The 21980-nt window shown below is 42.1% G+C and overlaps 3 protein-coding genes across 4 annotated transcripts in view; all 3 read left to right on the plus strand.

Annotated features, from left to right (window-relative positions):
- Window positions 1-8781, plus strand: part of nup153 (nucleoporin 153) — a 16014-nt gene extending 7233 nt beyond the window's left edge. The window contains exons 8-22 of one of the 2 annotated variants that reach the window (XM_020606836.1): window positions 83-136; window positions 1305-1445; window positions 1537-1589; window positions 1877-2012; window positions 2470-2637; window positions 2728-2826; window positions 2932-3016; window positions 3117-3218; window positions 3334-3978; window positions 4126-4308; window positions 4660-5619; window positions 5936-6328; window positions 6471-6689; window positions 6820-7003; window positions 7276-8781. In XM_020606836.1, coding sequence (XP_020462492.1) covers window positions 83-136; window positions 1305-1445; window positions 1537-1589; window positions 1877-2012; window positions 2470-2637; window positions 2728-2826; window positions 2932-3016; window positions 3117-3218; window positions 3334-3978; window positions 4126-4308; window positions 4660-5619; window positions 5936-6328; window positions 6471-6689; window positions 6820-7003; window positions 7276-7363 — 3510 coding nt within the window. In that variant the 3' untranslated portion in view covers window positions 7364-8781. The remainder of the gene's footprint in view (window positions 1-82; window positions 137-1304; window positions 1446-1536; window positions 1590-1876; window positions 2013-2469; window positions 2638-2727; window positions 2827-2931; window positions 3017-3116; window positions 3219-3333; window positions 3979-4125; window positions 4309-4659; window positions 5620-5935; window positions 6329-6470; window positions 6690-6819; window positions 7004-7275) is intronic. The other variant, XM_020606837.1, reaches the window with a different exon arrangement.
- A 717-nt stretch (window positions 8782-9498) lies between these two features.
- Window positions 9499-12690, plus strand: stmnd1 (stathmin domain containing 1). Its single transcript, XM_020606973.1, has 5 exons — window positions 9499-9794; window positions 10665-10821; window positions 10916-11064; window positions 11559-11687; window positions 11804-12690. The coding sequence occupies exons 1-5, from the start codon at window positions 9726-9728 to the stop codon at window positions 12263-12265; spliced, it is 966 nt and encodes a 321-aa protein (XP_020462629.1). The 5' UTR covers window positions 9499-9725; the 3' UTR covers window positions 12266-12690.
- A 2280-nt stretch (window positions 12691-14970) lies between these two features.
- On the plus strand, window positions 14971-19235 carry rbm24a (RNA binding motif protein 24a). The gene is made up of 4 exons (XM_020606974.1): window positions 14971-15425; window positions 16563-16686; window positions 17055-17109; window positions 17450-19235. Exons 1-4 carry the CDS (start codon window positions 15258-15260, stop codon window positions 17463-17465), a joined length of 363 nt encoding a protein of 120 aa, XP_020462630.1. The 5' UTR covers window positions 14971-15257; the 3' UTR covers window positions 17466-19235.
- Window positions 19236-21980: the final 2745 nt, after the last annotated feature.

A 21980-nucleotide genomic window follows, 5' to 3' on the forward strand; every position in this document is an offset into this window, starting at 1 on the left:
AAGACAAGTAATATGTAAAATGTTGTAATCCTGAAATAATAACAAAACCACCTGGAAACAAAAGGTTTTTTTCCCTTTCCAGTCAATGGATGGCACAAATCTAGATGTTTCACTTTTCCAGTCAAAAAAGAAACGGGTAAGTGCAGAATTTGAAAACTGTACTCCATTATCATCATTGATCAGCCATTACTTTTATGCGTAGTAAACTGCAATGTCTGTTTTATTGATGAGCTCCTCTATGACTATCAGCTTGTGTATGCACACTTGACTTGTCTTCTAGTGGAGTGTGTGTAGCTTTATACAAGGCTTAGTGGTGTGAATGAAACAGGGATGTCATTGTACAAAGCCAGCAGCACTTGTGGTTCGTATTCCTGTCATTTTCTGTCCTGCCTGTTGGCCTCCTTCACTGTAGTTGACAGGATTCTCCTTAGCTGGGACACAGCTGTTACCACTTGCGTGTGTGTGTCTGCACTACATATGTTAACCTTTAAACGTGTATGTCTTTGCACATGCTTGTGAGCGACAGTGTGCTGGACTGTTTGTTTTATTTGGCTCATGAATATGTGTACGCTCATTGTATTAAGTGTAGCCTGGACTGAACTGGTCCTCAATAGTAACTGTCAGGCATTTCTAGCTGTGACAGCTGCTTTGTAAACTTCAACAGTGGTGTGTTGACAGATCTGAAACAACAAAGCCCACTATCCAAGTGGGCCTTTCATGACTGGTTGCTACTTTTGGGGTTTTACCTAGGCAGGATCCAAATTAAAGCTCAATCCTTTTGGATCTTTGAGATTTTACAGCAGAACATTTTATAGCTAGAAATTCTAATTGTCTGTGCTTTGTAGTTGACCAACAGTGAAATTGTAAACTACCTCAAATGTCATATAGCATTTCTGGTCTGCAATTTTTTGTTGTGTTTTGAACAACAGCCACAATAAAGCAATATACCTGCGGTTAGCTAATGTCACAAAAAATCATTATAGCTGTTGTCCAGAATTAAAGGATAATGCTGGTGTTATTTCATTATCAACAAATTCCTGGAAGAAGAATTTATTCTTCTATCAAACATCATCTGTGTAGTTGCAGACTCTTACTGTTCACATGCTAATCTACTCTGTCTTTGTGTTGAAGTTATGTACATACCTAAATGCAATGGTATGACTCTCTGTTGCATTTTAGTATGGTTTGTACACCCATTGAGTTCTGTAGCGTGGAGTCAAAAGCTGTATGGTACACATTTACACAAAGAGGCACCTTTTATTTATTCTGTTTCTAGTTTTAATTTGAATTGCCCTTTAATTCAGATGGAGTCGCCTCTTCCACCGGTGCAGAAGCTAGTGGTTCCTTCTGGAGCCTCAGTGTCAGGAAACCGCTCCATGTCCTTCAGGCCTACTTTGATTCCTGGAGGAGTGAGCCGAACTCTGGACATGACCCCAAGAGAGGCGGTCAGAAACGCAGTGTGGCATTATTTTATACATCATCATCCCTGTATTGTAAATGAAGTCAAATTGTGTTTCTTCTTTAATTTTCCCATAGCCCACAAGACAGTTACAGCAGCTTCGTGGAGCAACCCCTGGTCCATCTCAAAGGTGATGCAAAATAATAGGCACACTCTCATTTATTCATTGCATTTCATACCATTTGTGAGAAACATAAAATCATGAATTTGTGACTAAGTTGGTGTAGATTGTTTTTGCTGGCCTTTCCAGCAGTTCTTTAAACAACAAATAACATGTAAACAATTCCTTAGCACTTCCGTGTTACACCTCCCCAACCTTCAAATAGGTTGAAGGAATATTAGGAGGGCAATTATTTTTATTAAGATGTACTTTTTAAGTTTATTTTTACTAACAAAACTTGTTTACCCCTCTGTTAGCACAACGAGTTCCAGAAACCTAGCCTATCCTTTGTCAAGCACGCCGGCAGCCAGCAGCATCAACACTGGAGGGGGCAAGATGAAGAGAGAGAGGACCAGTGCACGACCCTCCTCCAAACGCTCTGAAGAGGATGAGGTGAGAGCATTGCATCCAGAAACCCACAGGGTTTTGTATTCAAAAAACTTTAATTGTAACAATAGTTATGATCAGTGTACACCCTAACTCTAGATTGGATTTATTCAGTACTGATACAAACCAAACAGCATTTGTGTGAAAGTGATAAGAAACAGGTGTGTCAGACTTATTTTTAGCCTGACCCCCGAAATACCACCCTGCAAACATCACATTTTGCTGCTGTTTTGTTGAATTCAGTGTCGGTTCTCCATATTTGAGTTTCTCTCCTACCCATCACAGGTTTGGTGAGGGATTTGTTTGGCCTGAAGCTTCATGAAGCACAGTATTTTAACAACTTGGAACTGGATCCAAAATAGAACTGCCATTGTGAAACCATTCCTAGTGTGTGGATGCATAAAGATTGGTTGCAGTTTCAAAAATGGGACCACCTAATGATGCATGTGTTCTTTGACTTTAGGTGGTTGAGGTACCAGACCTTCCTACCATTTCACTTCCTATCAGCACCGCTGCTTTGCCCAACTTCAGCTTCTCCTCCCCTCCTCCACCTCTCACCACCTCCACTACCATCAGCACTGCCCCCAATGTCACGGCCGTTACTCCTGCTAAGGAAACGGTCACCAATAAGGTCTGAGCTCAAAGTTGGAATCCTACTACAGTGTTACTACAAATCTAATAGTTTGGAACTTTTTTCTAATTTGGTGTCCTTCGCCCCCAGGAGCCTTCAATGGCCTCAACACCTCCTTGTGTACCTTTTACATTTTCTTCCCCTATTGTCAAAGCAACTGCTGCTAGCCCACCTTCCTTTTCACCTTCCGTAAGTATATGGTTTATCTACATCATTATGTTTATATTTGCTTATATAGCAGTGCCTTCAAACTGTGTCACTGATAGTAAGGTTATTTGCTTTTCTTACTTGCAGGATGGATTTACGTTTAGTGCACCTGTAGCTAAATTAGGTCCCTCTATGTCAAATGGGAAGCTGGCCACTCCCATACCGGCAGCAGGTAACAGTTTTCTTACAGTTGGCCTGACTCTGATTTTTTTGCCTTAACTGAGAAAATGTAGAATTTATTTTAGTCCTTTGTGTTTACATGTTTTCAACAGTGAAACCAGCAGCCAGCAAAAGCACAGAAGATTTGGAAGGACCCTTGAAACCAGCCAAGGTCCTGAAGCAGGGAAGTGTGCTGGATCTTCTCAAAGCGCCTGGTTAGAATCACTAACACATTATCTGCAGCTGTTCTCTGTTCTTCATTATACATTTTTACAAGATTCACTTCAGAAGTTCATTATTTTAATCCTACTCATTTTTTCCTCTCTCTAGGATTTGCCTCTCCTGTTACTCGGACTTCCCCAGGCCCTGACATTGCTCCCCAGGAGATCTCTACACAGTCCACCTCCCCCTCCACAACCACCTCCTCCCCCCCTTCTTCATCAGGGTTGGGTGAATTGTTCAAAGCTCCACCGGGCTGGAGCCGTGATGTCTGTTTGGTGCAGAACAAGCCATCAGACACAAAGTATGTTTGCTGTAAGGCCCCGCAGCCCAACTCCACCCCATCCAAATCTGCAGATAGTAAACCTTCACCTGCAAGCTCGGTTGTGCTGGAGAGCAGCAGCACAACTACCACCTCCACCACTACAACCACCACAGGTTTTGGTACAATGTTTACCAAACCTGCAGGAACCTGGGACTGTGATACATGTCTTGTTCTGAACAAACCTGATGCAGTAAAGTGTGTTGCCTGTGAAACAGCCAAACCTGGGATGGGACTTAAGCCCTCACTTACGCTTCCCTCTGCCTTCTCAGCTGGTAAGACTGTACCTGCCCCCACAGCCCCTGTTTCTACAGAGTTCATTGGATTTGGAGACAAGTTCAAGAAACCTGAGGGTGCATGGGAATGTGATACTTGTTGGGTGCAAAATAAGGCAGAGGACACAAAGTGTGCGGCCTGCACAGGTGCTAAACCAGGTAATAAAAACATGATTATATTTATTTTTGATATTCTGAAAAATGCTGAATGCTTTTTCATAATCGTGTAAGTCTGTTACTGACTAAAGGGTGTTTTAGGAGCCTTTTTTAGTTCAGTGAAACATCTTCCTTTCCTCATTAACACAGCTGGAGCTTCATCAGGATCCTCTTCTTCAGCCAGCACTGCTCCAGTGTTTGGGTTGGGAGACAAGTTCAAGAAGCCAGAGGGGGCCTGGGACTGTGACGTCTGTCTTGTACAGAACAAGGCTGCTGATATACAGTGTATTGCTTGCAAGGCAGCCAAACCTGGAGCTAAAGTGGAGCCCAAAGGTAACAAAAGTGACCCTCTGTTAGGTTTTTGTAGTAGCATGTTAATGGCAAATGGCTTAAAGGTTTTTGTTGATATTTTAAAAAGGTCCTTGTCACAGCAATGGCAGAAGTGTGCAGTTCAACTGAGGCATTTTTAGGGTTGTAGTCGCTCTTTAAGGCGGCGTAATATATATGGCACATAGACAATGTATTGCTGTATCTGTTTTTATGTATCATGTAAAACTGTCACGACAACCATATCAAATCACATCAAAATATTAGGTTTTGATAAACCTAAGACTTCTGAAATATAACCTGCACTTGATCTACACTTTTCACCTTTTAATCTTGTTACCTGTTGTTTCTCTTAAGCTTTTTGTACATTAGCTGGTGGGAATTCAGGCTCCTCTACATTCATCTCTTCTGCTTCGAGTTCTGGAGGTTTTAAGTTTGGCACATCAGACAGTACTGTGGGTTTTGCATCTGGAGGTTTCAAGTTTGGGGACTCATTTTCAGAGCCATCCTCTTCTTCATCATCAGGTGGGTTCAAATTTGGAGTCCCATGTAGAAGCTCCTCATCAGAAACCACTTCTAAAGACACTACTACCACATCAGGGTTTAAATTCGGCAGCTCAGCAGAGAGCTTTAAATTTGGGTCTGCCTCTAGTGATGACAAAAAGTCAGACCCACCTGCCACAGGTTCTGGGTTAAAGTTTGTAGCCAGCAGTGGGATAGTCTTTGGAACTGGATCCTCTAGCACAGAAAGCTCCGCTAAGGGTGGCTTCACCTTTGGACTGGCAAAACCTGAAGAGAAAATATCAGATACCACCACCACCACCACCACCACCCCCTCCTCATCCTCTGTTAGTTTCAATTCTCCTGCTTCATCTCAAGAAAAGAGTGACAGTGCAACATCATCAAATAACACCACATCAACAAATACCAATGCAACTACCACCACCACTGGATCTATTTTTGGGCAAATGGGTGAGGCAACTTTGGCCACCACCACACCTCAAGGCGGCACTACTTTTGGGTCCTTACAGCCATACAAAGCACCAGCGGCTCCTACGTTTACCTTCGGGAAGCCCGATGAAAAGAAGGAAGCTGCTGCCTCTTCAGCTCCATCTACCTTCCTCTTCGGTACCGCTAGTAAAGATACAAATGCTGCACCAACACTGGCCACTTCAGGAGCTTTTTCCTTCAGCAAGCCCAGTGCTTCAACAGAGCAACCTCCACCCACATTCACCTTTGGCAAACAAGCAGACAAGAACGACACATCTGCTGCAGAGGCTCCAAAGCCCTCCTTCACTTTTGGACAAAATGCTACAGGTATTTAATTTGTGAATCTTTTAGAAAATGTCTCATATGATAACTGCCATGATTAGTTTAAATATTGATCTCTTTGGTAATTTGTTAAAGGAATGGGTAAATAATTTGGTGGGAAAGTTTGCTTTTTTGTTATTACTATTGAAATGTATCTATATACAAGTACAACAAATATGGTTATCAAAGTTGAAAAAGCTAAACCTACTCACTAAAAAGCCAAAAATAAGACTTGGTTAGTTAAACGTTTTCTGTATTTCAGTACAGTTTTTCCACTTCAGTGGATTATGAAGCATAAGAAACACTTTCTTCTCCCTGACAGATTCTGCTGCTGCTCCAAAACCAGCCTTTTCCTTTATGGCTAGCAATCCCACCAACACCACAACCTCCACCACCTTGTCGTCCTCCACCCCAAGTCTGTTTGGTACCGGTGGCAGCAGCTCCACCCAGGCTTCAGTTCCTTCTGCAGCTTCCAGCACCTTCATGTTTGGTCAGCCTGCTGCAACCTCCAGTGACGCTTCTCCTGCTAAAGCCTTTATGTTTGGCCAGAGTCAGGACAGCCAGCCGCCTGCCCCTTCAGCTGCTCCTCTGAACTCGACTCCAGCCCCAGCTCCAGCTCAGCCTTTCATCTTTGGTGATCCTGCCAATGCTGCTCCTCCTGCTGCTGCTTCTTTTGGATTTGGAGCAGCAGCACCCTCTGCTGCCTCATCTTCAGGTCTGTATTTGTTCTGGTTGGATATTGGAGATGATGAGTATTTATATCCATTTTGAGTAATAGCCACAAACTATTAGCAGTATATGTTTTAATAGTTTTCATCCTTTCTCTTTCTTTCTTTTCTTTTTTTTTTTACTGACAGCCCCATCTGCAGCTCCCGCTCCATTTGTGTTCAGCTCAGCCCCATCTGGTGGGTTTGGGGCCAACCAGACTCCTTCATTTGGCTCATCCTTTGGATCCCCCTTCACAGCCGCCCCCTCCCAGACCCCAGCCTTTGGAGTCAAACCCAATGCCACCCCTGTCTTTGGACAACAGGCCGACTCCACAGCTGTATTTGGGGTAGCTGCTAATTCTGCACCAGGTGAGCGACTAATTATTTTTCTTGTCTGTAGTAAGATGTGCTAATAATGCTCATAATATGAAGTCATATCTATCCCAGATGTGTGAAAATCTAAATGAGTTTAAAAATGAAAATGTGTTATGTTTGTCAGGTGGAGGCTTTCAGTTTGGAGGAGCCAGTGCGTTTGGAGCCACAAATAATACCTCAGGTGTGTTCACTTTTGGAGTAGGATCAGCAGCGTCTCCTGCCCCCTCAGCCAACCCCTTAATTGCACCTCAGTCAGGAGCACCTGGAGGCGGATTCAACTTCCCACAGCCCCCCACATTCAATATCGGGTATGTTGCCCCTCTTCAGTCTACATGCGCTTTGTTAGTATATGCACAGCAAAACACATACATGTTCCCTGTCTTCAGGCTGAGTCACGATAAGGACATTGTGGAATTCCACCCACTGGCATTGAACACTTAAACAACAGATATGTACTGCTGCATATCAGAATATTTTTAGTTGTGTTTTGACTTAAAAAAAAATGCTCTGAAGAATAAGTCATTTTCACCTCTGTTTTTTTGTGATGCTGCTAATGGTGGGATGTCATTTGCTTTTCCAGATCAGCTAAATCCTTCCCCGCTTCTCCTGCTGGACAGCAAGCGATCGCTGGGCGTAAGATCAAGACAGCAGTGCGACGCAGAAAGTAGAGCCCAGTGGACTTGACTTTGACTTGACTATATCCCCACTGAAAACTAAAAGTCCTGGACGGTCTCAACTGGACAAACACCAAAATGACTTTGTGGCGTGTGATGTAGGCTGAGCTGATAATTCACATGTAAACCAGATCTGTCAATATGTGAGACCATCCCACATGAAAAAAAGTGACTGACCTGTGACACTGACTTAGAAAACAACAATCAAGCAAGGACCCCCTGCTCGACATGATAAACAAGCAACGCAGTCATATCTATATTTTGAACACCGGCAAATGTCAGCTAGACTTTAAGCATGACTTTTTGTAATAAAATTGCAAAGGCAAAAACTGTAAATCTGAAGAGTTGCGAGTGAACACAGAATCCTATTAATTAGTATGGGTGATCAGGTTATGAGCTGTGATATGCAGAGAGGTAGTGCGAGCTGTGTGGCAAATCTCCAGTGGTAATCCTGCAAACTATTTAGACTGTTCCTTCACAGGAATCAAGGTGCTGTTGGAGGTGCAGCCATGGTGTCAGTGCAGTGTGCTGTATGTACAGGGATGAGTGTGTAATCTCAGTGGTGAGTGCAGTGTGCTTGTATTTTTTTCTCCCTCTTATGTACAGACCTGAGGTGTGTTTGGTTTCTTTGTACATGCTGAGATTGTGTCGGTGTGTGTGTATGAAAACTGAACGACGGAGTTACCACCTGGGCTGCTAACTAGCCCCGCTAGCTAGCACTGCCACAGGTGAGGAAGCAAATGAATGTTAAACACAAAAATGAGGAAGAACGGAGGGCGGGTTTTGGGAGAGGGGAAAACGTATCCAGGCACTGCGCCCTCGTTCAACTCCTTAGGACTTTGTAAATGCATAGTTTCTAAACTGTTCCATGTTTAGTTATTTGACCTCCACTACTCTGCTTTTCGTGCCCTCTTGTCTTTTGCGCTCTCTCTCTCCCTCCTCTTGACTCTTTAAGCTCTCCCTTTACCTCTCTCTGCCTCTTCCTCTTAATCTCTCTCTTAATTGGCCTTTGAATATTATTATAAAAACCTGTAAATAGTGAATTTTTTCTTTTTTTTATCTGTGAAGTTAAATTTTTGTGCTACCAACTCTGCATTCAGCATTTTTGTCTTTAGAATTTATTATGTAAATTCCTGTATTCAAAGTTGCCCAAATCCATTTAAAAGGAACTTAAATGCAAATTGGAGAGCCTTTGACTAAAGGTATATTGGCTTTTCTGATCCACTTTTGTTTGGACCAAAACCAGTATTGTACAAAGTATTGAGTATATATTTTTCTATTGCGTGTTTAAATGGATGAGGGTGACTTTGGATGAAAAGGAAGTCAGTTTAATTTTAAAGCCATGACTATTACTGGACGAGTGAGAAACTTTAAAACCATGGGTAATTACATCAATAAAACCATAAAAAGCATTCATGTTTTCTGTTTTCTTACAGAATGCATTGTGGTTTAATTATTAATTTATTAGCTTCTCACACATATTGTACATTGGTATCAGCATATCCTTTAAATTCAAAGTAAGGAATTACATCAGGCAATCTATGATCAATTGAGCTTTTGGTTATTTAATACAGGGTGGGGGTTTTAATGCCTCATGAAAGACACATTTACATCTAAATACATAGAGAATGCACTGGGATTCTATGTTCTTTTTTTATATGATGCTTGTCCTGATTTCAGACTGTCACAGTGAGCACACATTCTGAAACTGGTCTGAAAACACTTGCTTCTGTTACTTGAACTAAGCACAGTTGAGCTTTAATTCAGTATTTCTTACATGTCTTCACTTGGCTCATTGAAAAACCACACATGCAGATAGGAAAAGCGTTAATAGCTAGCTAAAGGTAAAAAAAAAAAATCAAAGTCAATGTAAATGGATGTCTAATATTTGCCTCCAAAATGTAGTGAAGTAGCACAAAATGAAAATGCTCAAAGTACAAATACCTCTAAATTGTACTTAAAATATGTGAGTAAATGTACTTAGTTATTTTCCACCACTGACCCTGTGCTCATTTATTAATCCACCCATGAGTATTTCTAAATTTCACTTTGGTGCCCTGGTAAGAGCGTGGGGGCGTGTTGTGTCATCATTTGTTATCTACAAAGTAGATGGGGTTGGGGTTAATGAATCAATAGACTGCTACAAGGTAACAGTTCGTCGGAACACTGCTGTTTTGTAGCGTGTTGTTTCTGGGTGTCACCTCTTTGACCGGGTCACGTTTATTGTAGCAACTGTCCGTAGCAACGCACCGGGTCTATGGAGACTGTCCGTCCGTCCGTGTGAAGGAATGCCAGACCACACGGTTCAGATGTGCAGCTAACTAAATTTGTTTCACGTAGTTGCTTTGGGATAGATATGGGATGCGCCAGCTCCTCAACCACCGTGGTCCAAACGTTTACCCCCGACGAGGTGAATGGAGACGAGGTAGGTCCGAGTCACCCAACCCGCCATTCTTAGTTAAACCCGAGGAGTGGACTTTAAACCAGGTGTAGTTTCCACAGTGGTGTCCCAGACTGTGCAGCGCTTAAGCTACCGATAGCTAGGGGTTAGCACATTTACCGAGGTAATGTACAAATCTGTGTGCCATTCAGTTTAGTGCCTCAGCTGATCAAATATCCGGTTAAACTAATCTTTACCAATGAAAAGCAAAAGTATCTTTACAAGTAAAAAGCCCATTTTATTTACAACAAGTGCTTAGAAATTAACATTAATGTTAATAGTACAGACAGAAAGCTGAGCCCTTTTTATATTTCCTAGTCTTTGTTCTATTAATTAATAATAATGACGTAATAGATATAGGCTATTTTTATTTTAGGTGAAAAAAGATGAAAATTCAGGAATGGGTTTTTTTTGTTTGTTTGTTTTTATCAATTTCTCTTGCATCCCCCAGCCCAAAACAGGTTCATTTCACAGTGTTATATTAATAATAACTTGTTTATATTACGGGAACTGTATTCATCTATTGACATGTGGCTGATCAAAGCTGAGCTGATTTAAATTGATATACTCTACAGCAATGCATCATATTAGAATATATATGGTGATAAATGATGTTTTACAGGATGTCTAACACCATGCCGTAATCACCAGGATACAATTAAAATAATAGTGTACCTGCTGTGTATTAGTATTGTTCCTGAGCTACTGTGTTTGCGACAGTGTGTTAAGACACAGATGCCACCATGACAACTTCACGTCTGGGATACCATACATAGCAAAGTCAGGATGTACGGCTATTGTCCCAGGGGTGAGGTGGCGGGGTTCTGCAATCATAATGTGTCTCTGTGTTGCCAGGATGACACAAGAAATAAACTTGGTGGTTGTGGAGGCTCGGCTGTGTCAAAGGGCACCGCCGACAGTGGGGTGGTGATGGAAAGCAAGGAGGTCCCCCTGTTACCTGGAATAGTGCCCAGAAAACTTCCTCCTCTAACATCTGCCAGTGTCCTAAAGAGTGAGTCAGACAAAAAAATTACACCAGCCAGTTGGTGGAGAAAATCCAGTGCACACATCCGGAGTGTTGTTATTGTGTTTGTGTCTCTGTGCAGCCAGCTCGGGATTGCTGCAGCAGGAAAGGGCAGCACAGGAGCGCCAGAAGTCCAGTGACATCCTGGAGGAGCTGTTGAACCAGGGCATCATCCCAGAAGGGCAGACCATAGAGAGGAGTAGCAGGGCCTGGGAGGCCTATAGCCTCATGGTGGGTACCTGGTTCACAGAGGTCAAGGCTGGAACAGACTAACAAGCCTACTATCTACAGATGGAATTTTGGCTGTGTTAAACTGGAGGACACAATATCAGTACTGTGATGTGAGACTAGAAATTTACTTTAATTTTGATTATTTAAATATTGTGATATTTTATGCTCTTAAAAGCTTAATAAAATAAAGATATGCCTGTGCGCTAAGTTTTCTTTTGTATGTACAGTATATTTCAAAAAGCCAGCGTGGATTAGAAGGACAGTGACAACCTCTGGTCTCCGCCTTGCTGCCTGTATCAAAATTGTTTCACTCCACAACACTAACGTCCCAGAATAACATTTATAACAGAGTAATGAAATCTGTTGCAGAACACTCTTGATTAATTGTCTCTCACAGGTAGGATTGGTGAGGTCAGTAAGTTTCAATCTAAGTTCACTGACCTCTAATGTCAAGTTTATGTTATTTGTCTCCCCCTGCTGTGTGTGTGTATCAGCTGAATGACATGGAGGTGGTCAGGCAACGACCTGCCAGACTGGAGTCCCTGAAGGCCAAGCAGGCACAAGCTCTCCCCAGCATAGAAGACATTGAGGAAAAGATGAAGCTGGCTGAAGAGCGGCGCAAGGTACAGTGTGTGTGTGTGTGTGTGTATCAGCTCCTTCCTCACTATTGCCTTCTCACAATTTATCTTAGTTTTTTTTTTCTCTCCTACACACTTCTGTTCCTTCCACCCTCTCTCAGTTAAAGGAGAACGAGCTCAAGGCACGCTTAAGGACCAAATCAGCACGTGTTCGTGTCCGTGCCCCCATCTCCAGAACAGACAACGACGAAAACTCACCCATCAGCCCAGTGGGACCACTGCAGTCCTCTGTTAGCCTCGACATCCTACATCCACCGCTTCACAGCCAAACTGCATGTAAAGAGGCCGAGGGAGGAGAGTGTGTTAAAGAAGCTCGAGGTGACCAAAAAGAGTCTAGAAAAGAAATGGGCAGTGCAGAGAAGACAGAAGGGAGAGAGAAGGTAGGAGCAAGTGGAGCTACCAGAGGCGAAGGTGCCAAGAGGGTGTGTGAGAAAGGTGATGAGGAAGAGGAGGAGTTGAACCAACTGGAGGAGCTCCAGTCGAGCCAGCTCCTCAAAGCCTTGTGGGAGCTGGAGAGTGACTCTACCTTTCAACATGCAGAAGACAAAGAGGAGAAATTTTAAATTAGCCCACGGATGAGCCATTAATCGGTACTAAGAGAGAGATGGAGAGCGCCAAAATAGTATCTTTTGCACAGAGGAGAGGCATATTGAAACTTGTAAAATACATACATGCATATAGTAAATGTAATGGTAATACTGTTTGGAGAGAAATTGACAGATGTATTTATGCACAGCTGATGTGCAGGTGAGTCGTTTGTGTTCTCACCACAGAGACATTATTTCCACTCCAGGGAAGTGCAGCCGATAAATGCTCTTTATCAGAGGATAATGTAGCTCAGTAGTAAACACAAATGAACATGAGGGCTTTCTCTCAAATGCAGCATAATTTACCTCAGTGATTGATTTAATAAAGATGACCAAGACTTAATGTTCTTGCCTATATAACCAATTAATTTTTGTGTTACACTTGGGTTTTTTGAATGTTGTCTAATATTGCATGTGATCCGGGTACTTTAGGCAGTTGTTCTGTTGGACTGAAGATGGCGCTGTTTCAGTGAGTTAAAGTTGTGTCTCAACACCACAAAGTCAGTCCACCTCATCTGTACAGAGGAGGGTTTGGCAATATGAGGAAAGATGTGAAATCTGAAGTTGCTGTTCATCAACAAAGTTCCCATTTCATCTGTGTGTGTTCAGCAATTTGCCAGAATCCAGAGTTTTTAAACTAAATGAATTTAACTGCATGCACTTTAACTTTCTAACTTAACTAAGTTTGAATTTTTAGGAGATTTTTTTAAGATGTTGGTGTGACTATACTTTGGGTATTCAGCTGTTCTAGTGATCCTTGACCTTTTTCTCTGCCTGCAGCTGTGTGCTACACACATAGTGTCAGTTTCAGCTGTCCGGCCTTTGTCTCGATTAAGCTGAAAAAACTTTCCATTTGTATGTTATGAAAAATTTGTGAATGAATTTACAAACAGTCAGTACTGGACCCACATTCTGTGATTACTGACACATATTCACTGTACATGTGATGTGGAGCTTTCGTTTTGAGTATTTCTAAAATGAAAATTGGATAGAAAGTATAATTAAAGCTTTAAATTAGACCACAGCTGATTACTGTAAAACTATAGGAGGATTCAAACTAGTCACATGAACAGATACAACAGGGGGATGCAACCTGACCAGATCCCTATTGTTAAGCCACAGGAACCTGATACTGGTCCCCCTTTTCAGGACTCCATTCGGATTTTAAAGGGCATGTGGCTGCATTAATAAAACAGTGAGTGAACAGATACACCACAGAAAGATGCTCTATCAGGTTGCATTTCATTGTGATCTGGAGCTCTGCAGAAGCAATTCACACTCAGATACATGAGAGTTAATATAAGCGCTGTTGTCATATCTTTAAAAATACAGATTTCAATTGTAGTTTTAATAGCCTACAAAAGACATATTGGATCATACAAAACACTCTTAACATTGTGGAATAACACACCCGAGGACAAGTTAGAACTGTGGGCTGTAGTACCTCTGGTGACCTGCATCTCAAACATATTGGTCGTCATAAAACATCATAATGCACAGCTAATTGACTTAACAGTAATGGCAGAGCATGTTAAATGAAATACAATCATGTTCCCGCTGCAGAGCTCACTGTGTTACATGCAGTTACAATGTATACTCCGCAGACACAAAGCGCTCACAGAAGCGCAGCCGCCATGAATGATTAACAGCAGAGGTCCCTCTCACATTACTAGAGGTGAGTGACTCATCTTGGCTGTTCAAATAGGAGATCTGTCAGCCCACGCTTCACGCCTTGTTTTAATCACCTTCATGTGCAGAGACTCTTGAATGAATTGATCTCTGACTGGTTTGTTTTTTCCCTTACCCATCAAAAGAGCTGTGCGTAATTTTATGACGTGAGGTGCAGTGATCACTTTTGAGCTTAGCTCTTCACGCCTGATTTAATTAGTGAAACATGACCGTTATCTTTTCAAAATTAAGAATAAGGGTCGATTCGGCAAAGCCTTTTAATATCAATGACTTTAGAAGCAGTGGTGTAAAATGGAGCCACACTTGTTGAACGTTTGTTATAAGTTGTCTGATACGTTTTTTGAAACTTGTGGGTCAGTCATAACAGTTGGGCCCGTGATCTTAAGACCTCGAAGGTACCTTTAAAAACAGAAAAATAAATTCAATTAGAGTCCACATACTCTCAAATTACAGCGACTGTATATTTTTTGCTGAAACAGTGGACGAAGAAACGTGCCAAAGCTCTCTGAATCCCCCACAAGTTGTGAAGGCCAGTTTTTCCAGAAGAGCGCCAAAGCTGCATCTCTGGTTGTTCACTGCTGCAGCTGGGATGTGTCCCTGATTAGGAGGCCTAATCCATGCTGGCCAGGATGGACCTCTTTGCACTGCTGAATCCTGGTCTGTTTTAAAACAGCAAAGTGAGAAAAGACCAAAATGAACAGACAGTAAAAAATCATACAAATATCCACTATATGTTTGGTTATTTTTCACATGAACCACCCTGGATTTTCTGAAAGCCACTGCCCCTCTTTGTGCCCAACTTCGGTGTAATCAGATTTTGTCGGTCCCTGATTATTAATTTACCGCGATCCTAGTCATGACAAACCGGAACCTTTTTGTGAAGGACCTCCAATATTTCGCACTGTGCGGGCTTCCCAGCTGTTTGTGCGCGCTGGTGGGCGGGCAGAGATGGACTAAAAGCTGGGTGGAGTTAGGAGCAACGCTTTTAGGAATGGGTCCCAAGCCTATTTAGTTAGACAGCGCAGTTATCGAGAGGAGTTGGAAAAGCCTCGTGGTCTTTTTGGGACAGTCCGCTCCATGTAACTCCCCTACTTACTGTCGGAAGATAAATCTGCCTCCAGAGGTCATTTTTGTCGAGTTTGGGTTTAGTTTTCTCTTCTGAAAAAGTTACAGAGTCAGCTGCTCTTTCTCTTTTCTGTATCTTCATCCAAAACGCTGATAAGGAGACACTGCGCTATTCTTTTTTTATTGTTCCTATTTATTGTATTTTGCACTAACGATGCACACTACGCAAAAGGACACGACCTATACGAAGATTTTTGTTGGGGGTCTCCCCTACCACACCACGGATTCAAGTCTCAGGAAATATTTTGAGGTGTTTGGTGAGATTGAAGAAGCTGTGGTCATTACTGACAGACAAACCGGCAAGTCTAGGGGTTATGGATTTGTAAGTATCATTTGATAATAACATATTGGGCCCGTTTACACAAAGTATATCTCCAAAACATTTTACGCACGTAAACTTTCTGCCATCGCAGGTCTGTGTCTGTTAGTGTGCTCGCTGTTACTGTCTTTCACAACAGCATGACTAACATTAATAAACCTGCAGTCATGGGTTGTTCATGTTTTGATAAGCAATGCTTAAATCTGTCACTGGCTTCTGTTGCAATCTTGCACCCGTCAACTTGCTCCATGCTGGTATGCGCCCTGACACATTTACTGAGCTGACAGCTGTGGTGGGCTGAGAAAAAAACTCCTGATGATGTCTTGATATTGCAGAGCGGATGTCTGAAATGGCTACACTGGTTTCATCATCTAAAAGCTGTTTACAAGGCTGGAAACATATTTTGCTCCCACTTGTCAAAAAGCAATTCAGAGGCAGGGGGTCGTAAAGCAACTGGTGCTACTCAGTCAGCACCATATCCCTTTCCAGTGGCTCTTTAATTCATTTTTACATTTATGTACGCCTGATGGACAAAATGTGAACGTAGCAGAACTGGACAAATGGAGCTGGCTCACATTTGGCCTCTTCAGTAAAAAGTTATAACCACCCCTGATAGGCACAGATATCTGTACAGTGGAACTAATATTCTTCTGTTGACTGGATTTTCCACAGCTTCAACTTAAACAAAATGTTACAGCTACATTAACTTTCTTCTTCATTCCCCCAGTGAATGCCTTTGGTTGTGTTTAATGACCTAAGCTGCATAAGTGTGTAAATAGAATGGAGAGTAGTGAAGCTCTAAGCAGAGAAATAATGTTTGGTTGCTGCAATGGGAGTGATACTGGATCTGCGTTCAGTCAGTCATCTCAGCCAGGCTCTCATTCACTCCTGATAGTTTCAACACATCCACATGAGGCTGATGGATGCATGCATCCTGCCAAATACTTGCTGCTGTTAACGATGGCCACTCTGACAGAGGGAAGAAGACGAACATGCAGCAGTTGAACCCAGGCTAAAAAATGCTTTCTGTTTTTCTCATCGCTTTAAGAGACATTATCAGTATTCGTGCTATAAAAAAATCAGCACCTGCCTCAGTAATTTAAAACATTTCCATCCTGTGCGTGTCACCTTCTCTCTCAGGTGACGATGGCGGACCGCTCAGCTGCAGATCGGGCCTGTAAGGACCCCAACCCCATCATTGATGGCAGAAAGGCTAATGTCAATCTGGCCTACCTGGGGGCCAAGCCTCGAGTGATGCAGCCAGGTAAAGCCAGCCAAATACCACTCACCCAAATTCAAACAAGGTCTAGTTTTCAGTCAGACTTACATTAGGCATGTTTGTCACTTCTGTTGATTTCAAAAGGTGTTTTACTTCAATATCCGCATCAACACAGGAAGCAACTTTGTCCCTGCAATGTTTGTTTGGGTTCAGCATGTATGCAGCTTTATCAGCCAGTCAGTCCTTCCTGATTTTCACCTGAGGGTTCATTTGTTTCTCAGGTAGCGTCTGGTGATACATGTTTAGGAGGTTATAAATTCTCAGTGCAGAGAAGGACTGTTTACTGAATATTTCAGTGACTGTTTTACTGTTTTTGGAACTGACACCTTTCTTTTACATCCTCTGTTTTGCAGGTTTTACCTTTGGTGTTCCTCAGATTCACCCTGCGTTCATCCAAAGGCCTTATGGGTAAGTACTTATCAATCTACATATTGTTCAGCAGACTGCTGAGATGATCATTGCCTATGTAGACACAAAAGCTGAAGGTAAATAATTTAAACTTGTTTTGGCTTCATTTCTTCTCAATTTAACATGATTATTTATACTATAAGTTTTTGTCTTTACTCCTGTTTTATCTCCAAATATTAATGGTTGACAACAAGCAGTGTGTTTCTGTATCGCTGATCACCAAAAACCTAGTAAAACTGTGAAAATGTATAGTCATGTGTGTGTGCGTGTGTGTGCTGAGTGGACACTAATGAAACTTTCAGCTTGACTCAATGTTATCTATCTTTCTCTGGTCCGACAGGCTCACTCTCGGTTAAGCTAACTGTGCTGGTTTGTGGAATAGTTCTGTCAACATAATCACAGATCAGAGAAAGGAATTACCTGTAGACTCAAGCACACACAAACAAGCTCTCAAAATGGTGATTATAGATGCATGTACATCGATTTCATGTGGCGTTTGACTTTTTTAAAAATAGATCTTAGAGCTATGTGTGCAGTTATGAAGTGGTGTTGTTAGCTAAAGCGTGTGCTTTCTTTTGTGACCAAAAAGCTGGATTGACTGAATTTTTGGGTGTTCTTTGCTTTTTTTTCTTTTTTTTTTTGTGGACGCGTATTAACTTTGCCAAGAAAGAGCAAAGTCTTTTTTGTTAATTTTTTTTAAATTGTTTTTAGCTTGTGGGTGACCTGTTTTGTTTTAACAGGGTTTATTGTTTCATATGTTTTCATTGTCTTGTTGAAGTGAGTGGTGACTTTCCTGTGTGGCGTTTCTTTTCTTTTCTAGTCACCTCTTCCTTCCTTCCCTTCACATTCTCACCTTTACCCTTCTCAGAATAACAAACCCCATCGCTGCTTGCGTGTACTCAGAGCATCTTCCAGTTTCTTACTTTAACACACACATTCACTCTGCTTTGCTCTGTCAACTCAATACAGCTGCTCTCTTTTTCTTTTTGCACTTCTCTGTGTTTATGGACAAATAGCACCATCATAAATATGGGAATGGATGTCTTACGAATGAATGACAGGCCTGTCAGTTATTATCTGAGCTGTATGTGCCTTTTTTATGTATGTGACATGTTGCATTTGTACATATGTGCTTTTACTGTGTTTGTGTGGCTTTGTTTGTGCACATGCATGCTCATTTGCAGCTCAGTTCAGCGCACCAAAGCCTCCCATGTGACACAAATAAACGTCTGGGTGTCTCTCTCGTATTCTCTCACAGTGAGCTTTCACATGGGCTCGTGGTGTTAAGGAAAACAAGCGCGCCCATTGTGCCACACAAAGCCACGAATGCTGATGCTGCAGTTGCATGAAGCTCTGTGTTGTGTTATGTGTTTGGGGGGGGCTGTTGAGGGTGAGGGAGCTGTATTTCTCTGTCATGTAAAAGCAGAGTAGGGTAAGCATAGGTTTTTCAGCCTCACCCAAGAAGAGACCACTGACTACTGCTTGAAATTGTACTTGCTCTGTAGTTTTGTCACTAATAAACTTTTATACTCAGCGATTTAATAAAGGATCCACATAAACTAACTGGATCCAAGTCATTTTCTATGTGCGGATCATGACTCAGGTCCTGATGTGACAACAAAGGTTTCATGAACAACTATATCACAGCAAGACAGGTGTGGACTACATGAGCACTGAGCACAAACACATTAGATCCAGTCACCTCAGCAGAAGGTAAACATGATGGAACAGAACCTTTATTTAGCCCTGATCTTTAATAATAGCTGCTTTGCATGAACACAACATGTCTGTAAAGCCACACACAGACACGAACATGCACATATGTATCAGCATGGCTCCAAAAGACAGCCTCAAAGTTATTGTGATAGTTTTGATGTTCTTATTTTATGACTGTCTTCAGATAACAACTATTTTGTAGCCAGAGCTTTTCTTCCTATGACCAAAACCTCAGCTTTTGCTTTGTGTATGTGTGTGAGTGAGTGTTAGCGAACAATACTATTTGAACACAAAGGTTCAACCAAGAATGTTGGAGCTGGGAGTTTGAGTCCATGAGCAGTGGCAATGAGTACATGCCACTGGAGGTCTTTTTTTTTTTCTATTAGGCAGCCAAACCATAATTAGTGTGTGAGCTGCACTCTCTGCAGTTAGTCATATACAGTAAAAAAAAAAAAAAAAGTGCAACTGAATGTATGGAGGAATGTTAGACTTTCTTTTAAAGTCTTTTACCAACAGTTCCCACTAGACTGATTGAAATGCCACAAAGCATGTTTTCAAATCAACTGGCAGCACTCTCAAACTACTTTCTACATAAAGGCTATAAAGGAAACGTCCTGGGCCTATTTCTAGCTAAATTCATAATGTCAAAATTTACTCCCACTGTCTCCTCTTATACAATATGTGTGTTGGTAGCTTGAATACAGATTGAAGCATATACCAATGTTTGATAAACTTTGTGGATAACAAAGTAATTCTGTTCACAGTAGATCCACTGTATCATTTAGCAGAATCAGAATATTCAGGAAAATATTAAAAGTGATGCATAAACATAAAACTCATATTATTATCAGATAGCCATATAAATAGATACACATTTTTCTGAAATGCTTTTTTTTAAGACAAGTTAATATAACAAACAAGTATATTGGGCATTTGTGAGATAATGCAGCTGCTGAGAGATCTCTTATTCATCAGTGTGTGAGCTGGAGATACTTGTACATCTTGTGTGTTTACATGCTGGCAATAAACCAATCAGATTAATGCTGACCTGGATGTTGGCCAGTCTGTGTCCCTGCTTGCTCCCTGTTAGCTGGAAGTGAATAATTAAATGATTTCAGATAGCAAACTGGAAAAGTCTCTCTGCCGCGGTGTACAGGAGTTGCTTACTCATCTGGTTTTAGAGATGGTATCCGGTAAAATCACCCTGGAAACCTGCCTTGCTCTGCTGAGTTTCATTAGCACAGGTTTCAAAGGAGAGTTTCGGTGTCACTTGATGATGGAAATGCTGTTTCTGTGCATTTTCCAGTTTAAATGTTGGAAATACTGAATCCTTTAGCTGTGGATATGTTATTAAATGTTCTAACCAGTGTGTGAGTTTGTGTGTGTGGTTAGGCGCCTGACAGTGACGACAAATCCACAAAGCCACCACAAATCTCTCCTCAGTTTATACCTTCTCTTTTCTTTTCTGGCTTTTCAATTGTGTGATCGTGCTGTGCCCTTGTTGTTTTCAGTCTAGTCCAGGTGGATTATTTTTACATGTGGTTTCCTCTCTGACGCCTTGCTGTTGTTTTGTTTTTCCTGGTTTTTTCTGGACCCGCTGTTTTCAGTTGAGAAGTGGACTGGGTTGGGTAATGAAGTGCTGACAATAGGGTTGCCACGATAGACCCTGCCTTTCACTCTTGAACATGTTCTGCACTTTCCTCTCTTCTTTCCTGATCCAGACTCCAAAAGTGACCACCCAATGTTCATTTATACAGACTAAGATGATTAGATTGGGTTTCTATAATTTTCTCTCAACAACTTTTTGAGTAATCTTCATTCTAAGTCACCTACAGCAACATATGTAACTTTTTGGTGGAGGCTTGTGCAACAAATATCAAGTTGTCTCCAACTCTGTCAAGGAGGATGCTTCTCACTCCAAATGAATTAAAGTGAGATTGAATTTGACTTTATTTCTGTCTCTAACCTGGAGAAAGGACTGTTTTTGATGACATGAAAAACTCAAATTTACACAAGGCCTAATGTTTTATTTATTTATGCTTTCCAATCAAAAGTTAGCATTTTCCTTCTCTTAGCCAGTCATTTAATTTTCAAAAGCCCCCCTCATACTTGCTGTCTGACTAAGTTTCCAGACCTTATAGAGTCTGTGGGGTGGGGTAAGGCTATGTGAGGGAGGGCAGAATGTGCTCATTGTTCACAATTGTTTATTTAATCGAAACATCCCTCTGGTTGCAGGGCCTAGTCCATACGCCACCCCCCCCACCCTCGGCTCTTTGTCCTGACACAGAGGGGGAAATGGCCAGCAGCATTGCTTTTTGAAAACTGTCCAGCTGTCAAAGTGGCAGTGACATTTTCACAATGCTTCCCTGGGCTCATCTCTCCTCTGTCCGCACCCTAGCCTCCGGCACTGTGCACACCACTACCACCCCCGCCCCACCCTGCTCGTTCTCCAGTAAGCAGCATCAGAGCCAAATCTACATGTGATGAGCTGCAGGTTACAGCTCCCAAACGCTGTCTTTTTTTCTTTTTATCTAACTTCTGTATAGTTCTGTTTCCAAAACATAACGTCAAAACTGACCAAAACAGTAAAGCCAGAGCCTGTTTCCCATGTTCTAGCCCATAAAGAAGATGACTTCATCAACCAGGCTCCACTCTTTCTAACTGTGTTCATGGAAGTGTGATTCGTCAGTATATTTCAGTAACCCAGAGGGTAATAGGTAGCCCCTGGTTGTGCAAACCTTCCAATTTTCTTTTCACATAGAGATTTCTATTTTGGCAACCCTATATTGTTCTAATCCCTACTAGCAGGCATTTCCTTGGTGTTCTTGACTGGTGGATTGGACTGGGGCTGGGTGGTGGGAGGGCGCTTGGCCGCAGTGTGTTAAAGTTGGGTTTTGGGGGTCTAATTCTCAGATTTGGTGTGTGGTCCCGAAGCAAACTAACCCTTCATATGTGTGTGTTTGCCCCACAGCATCCCGGCCCACTACATGTACCCCCAGGCTTTTGTGCAGCCTAGTGTGGTCATCCCTCACATGCAGCCTGCAGCTGCTGCACCTGTCACTGCTTCCTCCCCCTATATCGACTACACTGGAACTGCCTATGCACAGTACTCTGCAGCTGCAGCGAGGGGCGCTGCTGCCGCCGCATACGACCCG

Source organism: Monopterus albus, unplaced genomic scaffold (genome assembly GCF_001952655.1).
Source record: "Monopterus albus unplaced genomic scaffold, M_albus_1.0 scaffold82.1, whole genome shotgun sequence".
Classification (NCBI taxonomy): Eukaryota; Metazoa; Chordata; class Actinopteri; order Synbranchiformes; family Synbranchidae; genus Monopterus; species Monopterus albus.